Source organism: Primulina huaijiensis, chromosome 3 (genome assembly GCF_012295235.1).
Source record: "Primulina huaijiensis isolate GDHJ02 chromosome 3, ASM1229523v2, whole genome shotgun sequence".
NCBI classification, from domain to species: domain Eukaryota; kingdom Viridiplantae; phylum Streptophyta; class Magnoliopsida; order Lamiales; family Gesneriaceae; genus Primulina; species Primulina huaijiensis.
The window spans coordinates 19,588,700-19,601,707 of record NC_133308.1 but is presented as its reverse complement, the minus strand read 5'-3'; the positions used below and the strand labels follow the sequence as shown (position 1 = coordinate 19,601,707).

Genomic DNA, 13,008 nt, shown 5'->3' with positions numbered 1-13,008 from the left:
CTTATATATATAAATCTGCTGGAGTAGCTCAGACTCATAAAATACTCGTGTTCAGCTCGATTATGAGCTCGAGCTACTCGAACTCGGCTCGACCAAGCTCGAGTCGAACACGAGTAGCTCGACTCGTTTTTATCCCTAGACCCAACTACGATATCTCTAAGCCGTATAAATCGAAATAAGAATGGCCTCTTTTAAATTTTCGATTCAATACTATAATATTATTGATGTTTCAAAGATGATGAAAGATACAGATGAATACATATATATAGATAAAATATATTATTTAGATGAATAAATAATCATTCAATATTTTATATTTCGCACCAAGCGGAGTTATGAATAAATATGAGTTCAATTTTCAAACAATAACTAAACCAAAACCATAACTAAAACTACATCACACCAGAAATTGAAATTGCATACAAGTGATTCAATTTCAGTTTTACCTATCATTTAAAATAAGAACCGTCTCTTTCAAAACCAAAAACCGTACTCGGGTCTCTCAAAACGCAAGATACCAAAAAAAAAAACATAAAACTTTATAAGCTGCATGTGAATATATACTTGACATGGACTTGTACATATAACATACATAAAAATATATATATATACATATGTTCACACACATATAGATAATTTAATTTTTGAAATCGACATCGAATCTAAAAGTAAATCATTAACTTTTCAAGTACTTGATCCATTATTAACAATTCTATACAATTTTTTTTTACCAATAACATAATGCATTTTTTTAAGCAATAACATAATGCATAGGGACTACTTGAATTCAACCATACACAAATTAGTTTATTAATTTAGACATAATCTTAAAACTTTTCAAGAACCCGATTCGAGTTTGATTTAATATACTTCGCGATATAAATTAAGTATACATTAAAATCAACATTTCACATTGTATTGTCGTGGATAATCAATTTTATTAATGATGTGGTGAAGAGGGAACATCCATATTGTTAGGGGAAAATGATTGGATTAGGTAATGACTAAACTAAAGTCGAAATCCGCTTTAATAATTAATTAACTAAAAACCACCATCAAAAGTTGTTGCATGGGTCAAAAGCGCCCCACAACTCAATAATCAAAATGCGACTACTCCTCAACTTTTCAAAATCGTCAGTCATTTTTCTGCCACTTAACATAACAGAATAACAAAAGCTTGTGTTACAGGACCTGCATCAGCCCGACCTACGGTATCTTGAACACGAACATTAACGAATGCCTTCACAGTTAAATGAGTAGTTCTAGAATACTTACAAGTACTCGAAAATGGATGTAAATAACATACTAGATGTACGCGAGAGGAGAGACGTTAGTTGCGTTTTTTCGGGTTTATATCGAATGGTTGGATACGAGTTTCTTTTATAAAGATATCAAAATATATCAAAATCCTTCATCTAATGAGTATAAGATTAAATAAATATTTCACTCAAATTAATAAACATCTTATCTTATTACATGGATTGGATTAATGGTCAAAAGCCCATTCGAGGCTACCACGGCCAACGTAATAAAATATCAAATGCTAGAATTTAGCATTCTATAATTACAAAATATACACTTTTGAAATAGCTAGTAAAGAAACTTAAAACTACTCATTTTCTATATTTATTTACAATGTGCTTCACGCTAACAATCAAAGAAACGCAAAAATATGAAAGAATCCTCAACAGCCATTACTCATGGAAACAGCCACAAGGCAAAAAAAAGGAACTCAAATAGTGGCAGAGAGGTGGATGCCCGTTGTAGCTGGAATGGAGCAAAGCTTGTTGTCTTAGTATTGCCGAGGATGATAAGGAGATGGTGGATATAAACCTGTTGCACAGGATAGATTGTATTAACTTTTTTAGAAAATTTAGCCATTTGGCTCCATAAAATAAAAGGTATAAAATAGGTAACTTTTACCTGGAGGATAGTAGTGTGGGTCGTTGGATGGCGGAGGATACACTGAATGCTGAGGATACATTGAAGGAGATGGACCTGATGGATATGTAGGTGGTTGATGATACGAGGGTGGGGGATATACTGCTGGACTAGGAGGGTATGATGGAGATGGAGCTGAAGGTGGGGGATATAATGCTGGATTATGAGGATATAATGGAGAAGCCGAAGGTGGGGGATATACTGCTTGATTTGGAGGGTATGATTGAGGAGCCAAAGGAGGGGGATATACTGCTGAAGTAGGAGGGTATGACAGAGAATGAGCCGGAGCTGGGATACTTGTTGGCGGATATGAAGAGACTGGAGGTGCTGAGTAGAGAGAGACTTGCGGACCTGGCGTTACCGAATATGGTGAAACTGATGGGAGATGACTGGTAACTGGCTTCTGAAAAAACAAGACGTGTTCATAACTCATAAGCTTAGATAATTAATGGGACTCGTATGAAAGAAAAGGACTATTCTTGACTTACATAGGCATTAGCATAGTGGAGTATTAATCGAACTTCTCCAGCATGCCTATAGAAGAAAAACACATATATAAGCCGACTATATATGTATTTGGACAGGTCGAATATGTGGACAAACGCAGCGAACTTAAGTTCACACGAACAAAATAGAGTAGCAAGTGCCATAACAAAGGCATAGAGAAGTTATCTTAACAAAGCAAAAGGCATAGTGCATTTAAACAAACTCATGCATGATTTCCCAGAAAAGATACACTCATCACAGGATCACTCAGTGCTCGCAAAATAGATGAATGTCAAAACAAAGTATACTAACATCCAATCTACACCAATCTTTGGTTTCATGAATTAAGAATGTAAATCATTTCACAGTTTATAGAGATTTTATGACACTCAATCAGAAGCATGCAAGCTCTCTACGTTTATAGTGAATCTGGGGCTACCCCATCAAAGGAGTAAAAGGGTGTCCCTCAAAAGAAAAAAATTTATCTATAATTTTTTCAAATTTTGCTAATTTTGCCTCCTCCCAAGTTCCAAATGAATCGAGTAACCCAACTAAACTCGTCACGCCCCCTCAACACAATCCATGATTCACCGCTGATTCCAACCAACATTTTAGAAAAAATTTCGGAAAGCACAATGAAACAACTATGTGCATGTAAGCTAACTCACAATGCTGCTAACGCAGTCGCTAGCACACAAGCTCTATATGTAAACATTGACAATCAGGGGCAGACCCAGCAAAAGGGGTAAAGGGGCCCCTCCGACAAAATATTTATTTATAATTTTACCAAAAACACCAATTTGCCTCCCCCAAATGAATTAAATCGCTCTGCTGAACTCGTTGGGTCGCACTCGAACACAATTCATGATCAATAGCTGATAAGTGATAACACTCAGCATTCTAGTTTCAAAAAGTACAAGCAAACAACTACATTAATTTAAGCTCACTCATTGTGCTGGTAATGCAATTCGTAACGTAGTTTCATCCTCAGATTTTACCTTCCCCTTTTGTCCTGAAGAGCCCATGAGCTATCGTCGTAACCAGTGGATAGAACTCTCTGTAGTTGAATTCTAGATACACCAAACTCAGAGGTCAAAAATAATGAAACAACATCTTTAAAAAAGAGCCATCAAAGAGATAAAAATCATTACTTTCCGCTGCCTATGAAATCGTCGTAAGTCAGAGTATTGCTGTTCCACACATTGACACTGAATTCCCTCAACCCTTCTATTAAGGAAAGCACGAATTTCTCTTGAAAAGTAGGATTCTTCCCTCCATCTGCGCAAATTTCACACAAAAAAAATTGATTCAAACAAAGATAGCAAAACTCCTGAATAGAACCGAGATAACAGTCAGCAACTCAAGATACACAAAATTTCACGTGAATATATAGAGACGAACCTTTACAAGTACGCGTACGAAACTTGGAGCTACCATATTCAATACAAACGTAGGGATCTTGCCTGGTGATCCATTCAGTATTTTTCAATTTGTTACAACCAACAACTGAAATCCAATCCAAAACGTGATAATAAACAAATCAAACATAAAATATATATACATAAAAAGCAAAATCTGGACATTTATCGTACCTGTAATCTCTAGCGGTTGACCTTGAATGCCAAAAGTCGACATTGAGCAATCGATTAAAGGGAAGCAACCTCGGGTTTAGCCTTAACTCAATCGCTTCACCGCAGTAACGATGCAACTTGCAATTAAAACTCCAAATCGACGAATTGGATTAAATTAGAGTTGACTAAGGAAATTCCGATACGGGTTTTGGGATCCAAGGGTATTTATAATTTATAATGTGCGAAGTTTTCCTCACAGTGCCCCGCGCCGCGTCAGGTAATTAACGCGTGAGTTCTTGCGTTCCAAGAAATTTCCATGCAACCTTGGCTTCAAAATCATATTTAAAATTATCTTAAATTAAAAAAAAAAAAAAAAAACAATCATATTTTAAAAAATTACATAGGATAATTATTAATAATACAACAAATGGTCATATTGTTTGGGTTTATTCTCTATTCAATCCCTCAATATATTTATATATTGATTTAGTCCCTAAAGTATTAAAATCGGCTCGATATAGTACTCGACAATCAACAATTCACGGTTCGAACACTTCGACAAATTATAACCTAGGAAATAATCACTTAGGGACTAAATCGACATATAAGAACAATTAATATAATATATTACAATTAGCTAAAATATCATAAATAATCACTTAAATTCATTCCGTTGGTTTAGAGTCTCATCTCATTCTAAGCGTGGAGGGTCACGCCCCCGGATAAAGGATAAGATATTGAACTGTTTTTCTTAATTGAAAAATTAGTCAATCCACTTAATATTTTTTGTGATATATAATTAATTAATTGGATATAAGTATTTAAATTAGAGAAATTTATTTATTTTTTCCTATCATATTGAATGCTATATATTTGCAAATTTGCGTGTAATAACTTGCAAGTGAGTCTACGACCAGCTTGGTAAAACCTTTTGGACAAATTTACGTTTACCCCCACGAGTTGTTAGAGCAAGTCAAACGGGCGAAGAGGATGCGGTCAGCTTGCATAACACAAACTTAAATTTTTTTTAATATAATATAAAAAAATATTTTAAAATCGAAAAATAAATTCCAAAAAATGAGCTGAATTTTTTTTTTGACGATTCTGAAAATCACAATCGTCCATTTTTTCAAAATCCAAGCATACTTTTACAAATTGACCTCATTATACTTGAAAAATTCGAATTTTCTTCCACGTTAATTCCAAAAACTCAAGATTTCTTCCTTTTTTTTCATTTTCAATCCAAATTCGAAAAATAGATTCGTGAAAAAATGATGATCTCGATACTCCTTCACCAAATTCTTCTCAATTTAACGCCAAGCAAATGTTGAGCATTATGTTAACCAAACTGGATTATCTCAAAATCACATCCAAGTCCCTCCTACTTTTGAAACAACATCTTTTAAACCAATAAGGAAATGGAAGAACATTGTTGTGGACGTTGGGGTTAAGGCATCACAAGGAAACATTAGATGAAGGCCGAAGATGAAAGTCTCGTAAAGGTATGGTAAAAAGCTTCCACTACTTCGACACTTGACAATGATCAAAACAATACTAGTTTTCAGGGATTGGTTTGGAATGAATACAACCACGAGTTGCCTAATTGATGAAAAGTACTTTCAAGTGACAACATTTCAATGATGTTGCTATTCGAGAGTTCGCGTTCCAAAATAAATTGAGTAAACTATATCACACAACTAAAGTGGATCGTCAATTGATATGAAGGTATTCATTCCAGATTTTTTTAAATTGCAATTTATCAATTTTCTAATTAGATTTTTTTCTTTAGTATTCTCAAGCTAAAATGATGTTCGAGCAAGATTATAAGATTTCATAGTCCAATGAAAAAGTTTGGTTAGTACTGAGGAATCAACCAAAATAGAGACATGGACGTTCGAATAATTCAAAGGAGCTTCGATGAATGCTATGAAGAAATTGAATAATGTTGATGGTGAATAATCTTCATCTTTTTTTCCACAGCATCCGATATGCAAACCGCCGAGAAGGAGACGACGTGCAGGAAGTGAGCAAAATCATTGGACCAATGGGAAGAAAGACCTTCAAAAAGGTCACGAGATGAGAAGAATCGAAATATGTAAACATGGTGGATATGCTCAAAATAATGTATGAAAGAGTGACACAAAGAGGTGATGTGAGGATTGCTCTAGAAAAAGAGCAGTGCGAAAAAATGCCCAAAATATGTAAAAGAAGCATGAAATGAGGATAATGGAGTAAAATGGGGACGAGGGAGTAGGAGTGGTATACCGTACCGTACCAAAAATCTTATATCGTATACCGTACCAAAAATTACGGTATAAAAAAATTCATATCGATACCATACCGAAATTTTCGGTACATATAACTAGCATACCGATTATACCGAAATTGTACGATATACCGAAATTTCGGTACGGTATCAGTATATACCGTTCTATACCGAAAAAACCTTACATTTTAAATTTTTTTATAAATTTATTGTTTTAAAATATTATATATTTTAAAAATTTTGTATATTTTTTGGGGATTTCGGTATTTCGGTATATACCAAAATTTTCAAATTGCATACCGTTACCGTACCGTACCGAAATCTTCGGTATACCGAAAAATCGGTAAATTCGGTATTTTTTCGGTACGGTAATCTCGGTATACCAAAATTTTCGATATTTTTTCCCACCCTTACGAGGAAGCATGAAAAAATGGAGATAGGAGCAAAAAAATCGAATCATAGAGAAAGATGTTCAATACCAGATTAACATTCAATGTCGATATTAAATGAAGCTTAAAAAACAATTTTTTCGTAAAAGATCCAATCAATAATTTGCTTATTTTTTTATTATTTAATAGATTTTAATTATTGTATTTTTTATTTATTATAAGTTAATTTGTTATAATAATATGCACATTTATCATTTTTTTTTTAAAAAAGTTACTAAATGAATTAAAAAAAATAATATTTCAACATCTTCCTTCCACACCATCTCAAAATTACAAAAACATGAGATAAAATTATCAATATTATGGTCAACATGGGATGAAGTCTTCATCCACACCATTGTATACGCTCCTACACTGGAACTCGAGCAAGTGGGGCCTATGTAATGCCTTTTAATATAATTTCATTTGATTATTTTATTTTGAAAAACGATAGAATATATTTTTAATTGGATAATAAATGTTTAATAATATTTTACTATGTTGGTTTAGAGGGTACGAAGATTTATACTAAATTTCTTTTTGGTAGTGTCTACCATCTGAATGAGGCCGAATTAGCTCTCGTACCTTTAAGGTTATACAGAGATTTACAGCAAATCTGTCATAACTAAATATTTAAAAGTATACTAAAATAGTATGTACATACGACAAATTCAGAATGATCCAACCGCAAAAGCATTCCCAAACAAACCATTAAACCTTTAAAAAGGAATGAAATGAAATGAACACCACAGGGTTGTGAACTTTATGAGCATTCACAAGCATATATGTACATAACAAACTACTCACTTTCAGAATCATCGTCATCTCCAAATGAAAATATCGAAGCATCCGCAGCCATTGCTTTGAACTCACTCACCCCCTCCACTGGCTTTGATGCTTCGTTTGTCGACGAATTTACTCCAATAGCCTCTCTGCTTGGCTCAGATCGAGTTGAACCTGAAGTTCCTAACGAGACTTGTTCTGTTTTGTGAGTCAAATTTGCTATTTGATTTGAGCCATCTTTGCTGTTCGGTGAAGCATCTTTGGAAGTCAAAGTTGAACTAACTTGGGGAGGCTTACCAGACTGATTGGATTGTGAAGATGCGGATACTTCATCTTCATTGTCGGAGAACACGTCGTCCTCCTCTTTATTCAAATTATTTGCAGCTGCAGGCTCCTCAACAGGGATGGGACTAGGTTTTGTGTTTGTACTTGCACCGGAAGTTTGGATAGATTCATCAGTAGTGGTTTCGGCTGGGGTTCTTGTTGAAACGTCAGCAGCATCATAATCTACGAGTACAACTTCGACTTGGAAGCCCGGGGATGGCAGTTTTCTCTGCACATGAATGGATAATAGTATTATTGTTATGTATAACAGACTGAGCGAGCCCTCGGATGAAAGAAGGAATAGAAGGTTGTCTGCCACAAAATGCCACTGTCGTCATTCACAGTCAAGACAACCAGTAACAATTCTTATCATCGTGCTGTTTAACCAGCTGATAAGAATACCCTTAAAATTGCAAATAACCTCTAGCGTGGGTCCACAGTTGAAATAATCTAGTAGCAAAGCATAAATTTTACCTTGTCAAAACCATCAAGATCACTTGTGTTCAGAACTTTCCGGTTCTCGATCATTGTGGTGTTTAACCAGCTGATAATCAGGAAAACTATAAATGTTACAAAACGAAGACAATAATATCACCTCTCCTTTCTTAACCAGGTTCTGGTAAGGAAAAAAAAAAGAGAAATATAATCACAACAGGGAAAAAAATCAGATGACATTAATTTATTATACCAATAAAAGTCTCCTTGGCGATCATGAAAATGGATTTTGAAATCGCCAGCCAACTCTGTCAGACCAGGCTCCCCAGGAAGGGCAAACACCATTATCCCTTTCTTAGGTGCACTAAACCAATAATCTTCAGGCTGCAAAAAACAGCACATGAAAAATAAACAAGTTCAGGAAACCAAAGATTCAACCACATTGTAACAAGTCATTCCTCTTATTTTCCGAAGGTTCAAAATGACTAGTTCATAAAATCATTCATAATTTCTAATTGATGACAACTGAAAGCTAATTAATGGATTAATGAAATCTGTTCTCATAAAATAAGTCATAGGCTTATGAAGCATAAGCAATTGTTAATGTGCTATCTGCGAAAAAATTGAATGATAAAGACACGAACATGTGCCAAAATCTGACACAGATTGCAAGAAGGATGACTAACCGATAAATCCTTGGTTCTAGGATGTGTTTTTGTTGTGAATAGCACACCTGCAGAGTGGAGGGCATCAGGTTAGAGACAAACAATTGAAATATGGTAAAAAATGGTGTCATGAGGCTACGTTAACTAAATGGTAAAAGATATATGCTGATACCAACACTCAAAAACTAAGAGAAGTAGTTGCTTTACAGCATAACTAGCATGCACAAGATCAAATATGACAGAGATAGGGGTTACCGTTATGATCAGAAACTGTAATTGAAGGCCTGATCCAGTATGGGCATCTATGCAGCCGGAATCCTCTGAGCATGCACCTGCATTAATGCAATTTATGATGATTTCGACCATCTAGTCACGGAGGACAGACACATCCTTGCTTTTCCTTATACCATTTTATCACAGCATCCATGATGATGCAACATTGATCATGGGAGCAGTAACATCGACATGAATACTAAATTCATTGATTCCTAAATGGTACATACCTACGACCGGGCTGATTTTCTCCATTGAAATAAACTAAGATTCGTTCAAAATACTTGACATATCTCTACAAGAAAGACGATTATGAATCTTAAACAAAAAGATACGAAAGAAAATTAAAAATAATTGAGACAGCTCACAATCTGACTAGGCAGAACAAGCCCTTTCCCATCAATACATCTTTTCTGGTTGTAGTAATCAATTGATTCCTCCGCTGTGGGAAAGAACTGAAAAATAGCAAATGATAATACAAAGATGGTCATAAAACAGTATACAACCACAAATCATTACTGTTAATATGAGAACAGCTTATGAAGCATTCAAAGAACCATGATAAAACTAACCTTCAGGTACAGAAGAAGACTAGATATCATCAATCCTGTCCTTGCCATTCCTGCTTTACAATGCACGACGACGACATTTTCAATATCTTCCTTCAACCATGAATATGCGCTTTGACAAAATAACAGAATGAGCTGGATAGGAGGGCAATTGTGATCATCAAACGGAAAGCTAGCCACCTGCAGAAATTGTAAAAAAGGATAATGTAATAAGGACAGAGTAAAACCAATTTCCAGCCTCACTATGTGCAAACTTTGCTTCTTTCCAAAACAAGACACAGTAAAATGCCAAAGTAAACAAACAATATTTTCTACTATTACTGATAGAGCTGAAAATTTAGCCACGCCTCCATTACTAAGAAATGGGAGTCGTAGCAAGATTTATCTTGGTTTTGCATTACGCTGTGGAACCTAAATACAGGCTACACAACAGTAAACTTGAGAAAAAGAGGGGGAAGAGGAAGATAAAAAATGTGAATGGTAGTTAAAAGGGGGAAAACTGAACATCTGAAAGAAAAGACATCTCACAGCTTCAAAGAACAAGACATCAACCACAGTAACAAATTTAAATGGCACCAGCATATTAAAGGCGAGTATAGCACCTGCTGCTAACAAGAATAACAGGGCAAAATTAAAGAAGGAAAATAGCCACACTTAAAAGATTCATAATTATAATATTAGATTGGCTCATCGATAGAATAAGATAAGACAAACAATAACAAACCTTTCCCTCAAACAATGATGCATCATACAATCTTTCAGAACAAAGGTTGTATACTTTGTATTTCCCCTGCACAATTTGAATATAGTAATCAAGTAATAGCAGTGGCCCTGAAATGAAATGACGAAAAACTTGTGGGCAAAGACCAATACACCATAATCATTCAAGGATTGGGTGGTGACAATAAGATTCCTGCCATATAATGATTATAATTATAGTGACTAACTGACATTCAACGTAATAATTTCATCACCTTGTGATAAGTTTCAAAGAACCTGATTACTTCCTCCATGTGGTTCCTGTATAATCCCTAAACATGATCCTTATTCAGTTCAAATTAGAAGAATTAGCAATTATTTGTGTGCCATGTTTGAGAAATAGGATTTGGTACCTCCACATAACCAAAAAATCCAGAGCTCATATCACCAGCGGGGAAGCCCATGGCAATGATGTTCTCTGTGATGTAGGTCATATCTAAATCAAATCCCCCTTCCTATAAAAATAATTGTCGTCAGAGAAACACGCCAATTTACAGGAGCATTGTACAACCAGAAATACATAATGATAAACAGAAATTAACTTCCACCAACAAAGGAAATAATCATATCAAATAACACATCACTGCCAGCAATAAGCATAAAGATAATTTTAATGTTTCATAATTTTTAAACAAACAAAAATGGACTTTGACCCACAAACAGAACAATTAAAGTCTAAAATGCATTCTGCCTAAACAAGGAAATAATTGAACCATCTACATTTATGATTATTCCGTAAAAGTGTAAGCCACCTGGTATCTTCTTTTATTTTGGGATACAACATGGCGAGCTTTGACCTGCACCGCCTTAACTGCACTCTTAGATGAGTCGACGAAACCTTTTGTAATGGTACCAATAAAGCTGGACTGGTTGGTTGGTGAAGTTAAATCAGAATTTTCATCAGATTGAGGAGATTTTGGAGACATGCGCAATCCAAACCCACTAGTGAAACGTGAAAAAGTTGTCTGCCCCGAATTTCCAGAGGGTGATTCATCCTTGGAACCCACAAACGGCTGGGGAATTTTTAGATTCTTTGCCCAAGTGGAGATGCCAGAAGCAGAAAACTTCGAAGGTGAGTCACGTTGAGAATTATCAGGTGCAGATTCCACGGGATTAGACATCGGTACATCTGTAGTCTTAATATGTTGAGGATTTGATGAATCAGAAGATTCCAAACTCATTCCAACAGCTGAAATGTTTAACACTTAAAGAATCACAGGAACCTGGCAGCAAAAACGAAATTATGCTCCTTACAAATAAGGGAGGGTGCATTGGCTATTGCTTGAGTACATTTCACACTGAAAACATGAAGAAACAGAAACTCAGTGAGGTTATATACATGTAGAATATACAACAGAGTGCTAGCTTCCACATATGAGACAAGGCAACTGAGTATGAGGTTGGAAAACATTATTGCAACCCCGAAGCAAATTCAAGGAACTCCCTCCAAGCTGATCAACAACAGAAGAATGAATCACTGGCAACTTAAAAAATGTAACCTCAATCGTAGCAGTATGAAAACTCCAAAAACTACCCTATTTTGTTTTGATACGGGCAAACAGCAATGGAATAGAGATTCCCTACACTTTGATAGGAAGGATTCAGGGTTAATCATATATGCAAATGACAAAGTTCTCCATTACTCGAAATCTAGAAAAACAATCTCGCGAACAAGTTTACAAAATTCACCCACTTAACTGACATCTCTTTGCCCTAAATAAACATCTAAATAGATAGATAGATAAAAACCTGTTAATGGGTAAATTTGGCTCTAACATACAAATCTAACATTCCACTCATATCCCAATAGAATTTGTACAAACACCATAGCAAAAAAAATATCTAAAAAATTCTACCTAGACATAACACATAACATGTGACCAAAGTACTAATCATCCTCATGATTCTTGACCGAAAAGGTTACCAATAACTTCCACACTTCACCACACTCAATATATTGGCAATGGGGAACAATCAAATCACGATATATACACAATATCATCATCATAAACAAAAACTGAATATCAATACGAAACTACGGCCTATATATGAGACAAAATAATAGTATTAATCCAATCAATTGAAAAGGAAATTCATTTGCAGCAAATATCCCCAATTTCTGAAACTGTTGTTGATTGATTCCCCCGCCGATCCAAAATTACTCACACATTTTTAACAGAAAATGAAATCAATTACAGCTCAGAGTCCTGAAAAATTGAAATACGAACCCAAAGCACTCTTAATTTACGAGCAGAGATATAGATAGATACCCGAAATCAAAGTCAACGGCGGCGAAAGGCCTCGAGTAGCGGTGGCTGCTCACTGCTGGAGTTTCCGTATACAGAATCGCCCTATATTTTAATTAAATTTCTTTCGAAAATATACAAAAAAAATACCTTCAATTATCCAAAAATCTGCCTGAGCTATATAATAAGGACAAAAAAGATCCCATCCTTCTGTTACGGTTTTGTTACAAATCGGACGCTGAACCTATTACGAACGGTCAGT

General features: G+C 35.1%; 2 protein-coding genes across 4 annotated transcripts; both read right to left on the bottom strand.

Moving 5' to 3' along the window:
• Positions 1 to 1,416: 1,416 nt before the first annotated feature.
• LOC140973602 (uncharacterized) lies at positions 1,417 to 4,248 on the bottom strand. Its single transcript, XM_073436540.1, has 7 exons — positions 4,020 to 4,248; positions 3,829 to 3,933; positions 3,579 to 3,705; positions 3,426 to 3,497; positions 2,430 to 2,475; positions 1,924 to 2,344; positions 1,417 to 1,833 (listed from the first exon to the last, which is right to left on the bottom strand). Exons 1-7 carry the CDS (start codon positions 4,060 to 4,062, stop codon positions 1,793 to 1,795), a joined length of 855 nt encoding a protein of 284 aa, XP_073292641.1. The 5' UTR covers positions 4,063 to 4,248; the 3' UTR covers positions 1,417 to 1,792.
• A 3,063-nt stretch (positions 4,249 to 7,311) lies between these two features.
• Positions 7,312 to 12,964, bottom strand: LOC140973601 (phosphatidylinositol 3,4,5-trisphosphate 3-phosphatase and protein-tyrosine-phosphatase PTEN2A-like). Of its 3 annotated transcripts, none has more exons than XM_073436537.1 (13): positions 12,771 to 12,964; positions 11,253 to 11,798; positions 10,854 to 10,955; positions 10,716 to 10,772; positions 10,466 to 10,531; positions 9,745 to 9,921; positions 9,541 to 9,627; positions 9,403 to 9,467; positions 9,155 to 9,231; positions 8,921 to 8,967; positions 8,488 to 8,618; positions 8,274 to 8,343; positions 7,312 to 8,028 (listed from the first exon to the last, which is right to left on the bottom strand). In XM_073436537.1, exons 2-13 carry the CDS (start codon positions 11,679 to 11,681, stop codon positions 7,492 to 7,494), a joined length of 1,845 nt encoding a protein of 614 aa, XP_073292638.1. In that variant the 5' UTR covers positions 11,682 to 11,798; positions 12,771 to 12,964; the 3' UTR covers positions 7,312 to 7,491. The 3 variants fall into 3 exon arrangements, with proteins under 3 accessions (XP_073292638.1, XP_073292639.1, XP_073292640.1); XM_073436538.1 differs by having other exon boundaries at positions 11,253 to 11,723; positions 12,771 to 12,959; XM_073436539.1 differs by lacking the exon at positions 12,771 to 12,964 and adding an exon at positions 12,729 to 12,747 and having other exon boundaries at positions 11,253 to 11,723.
• Between the last annotated feature and the right edge of the window lie 44 nt (positions 12,965 to 13,008).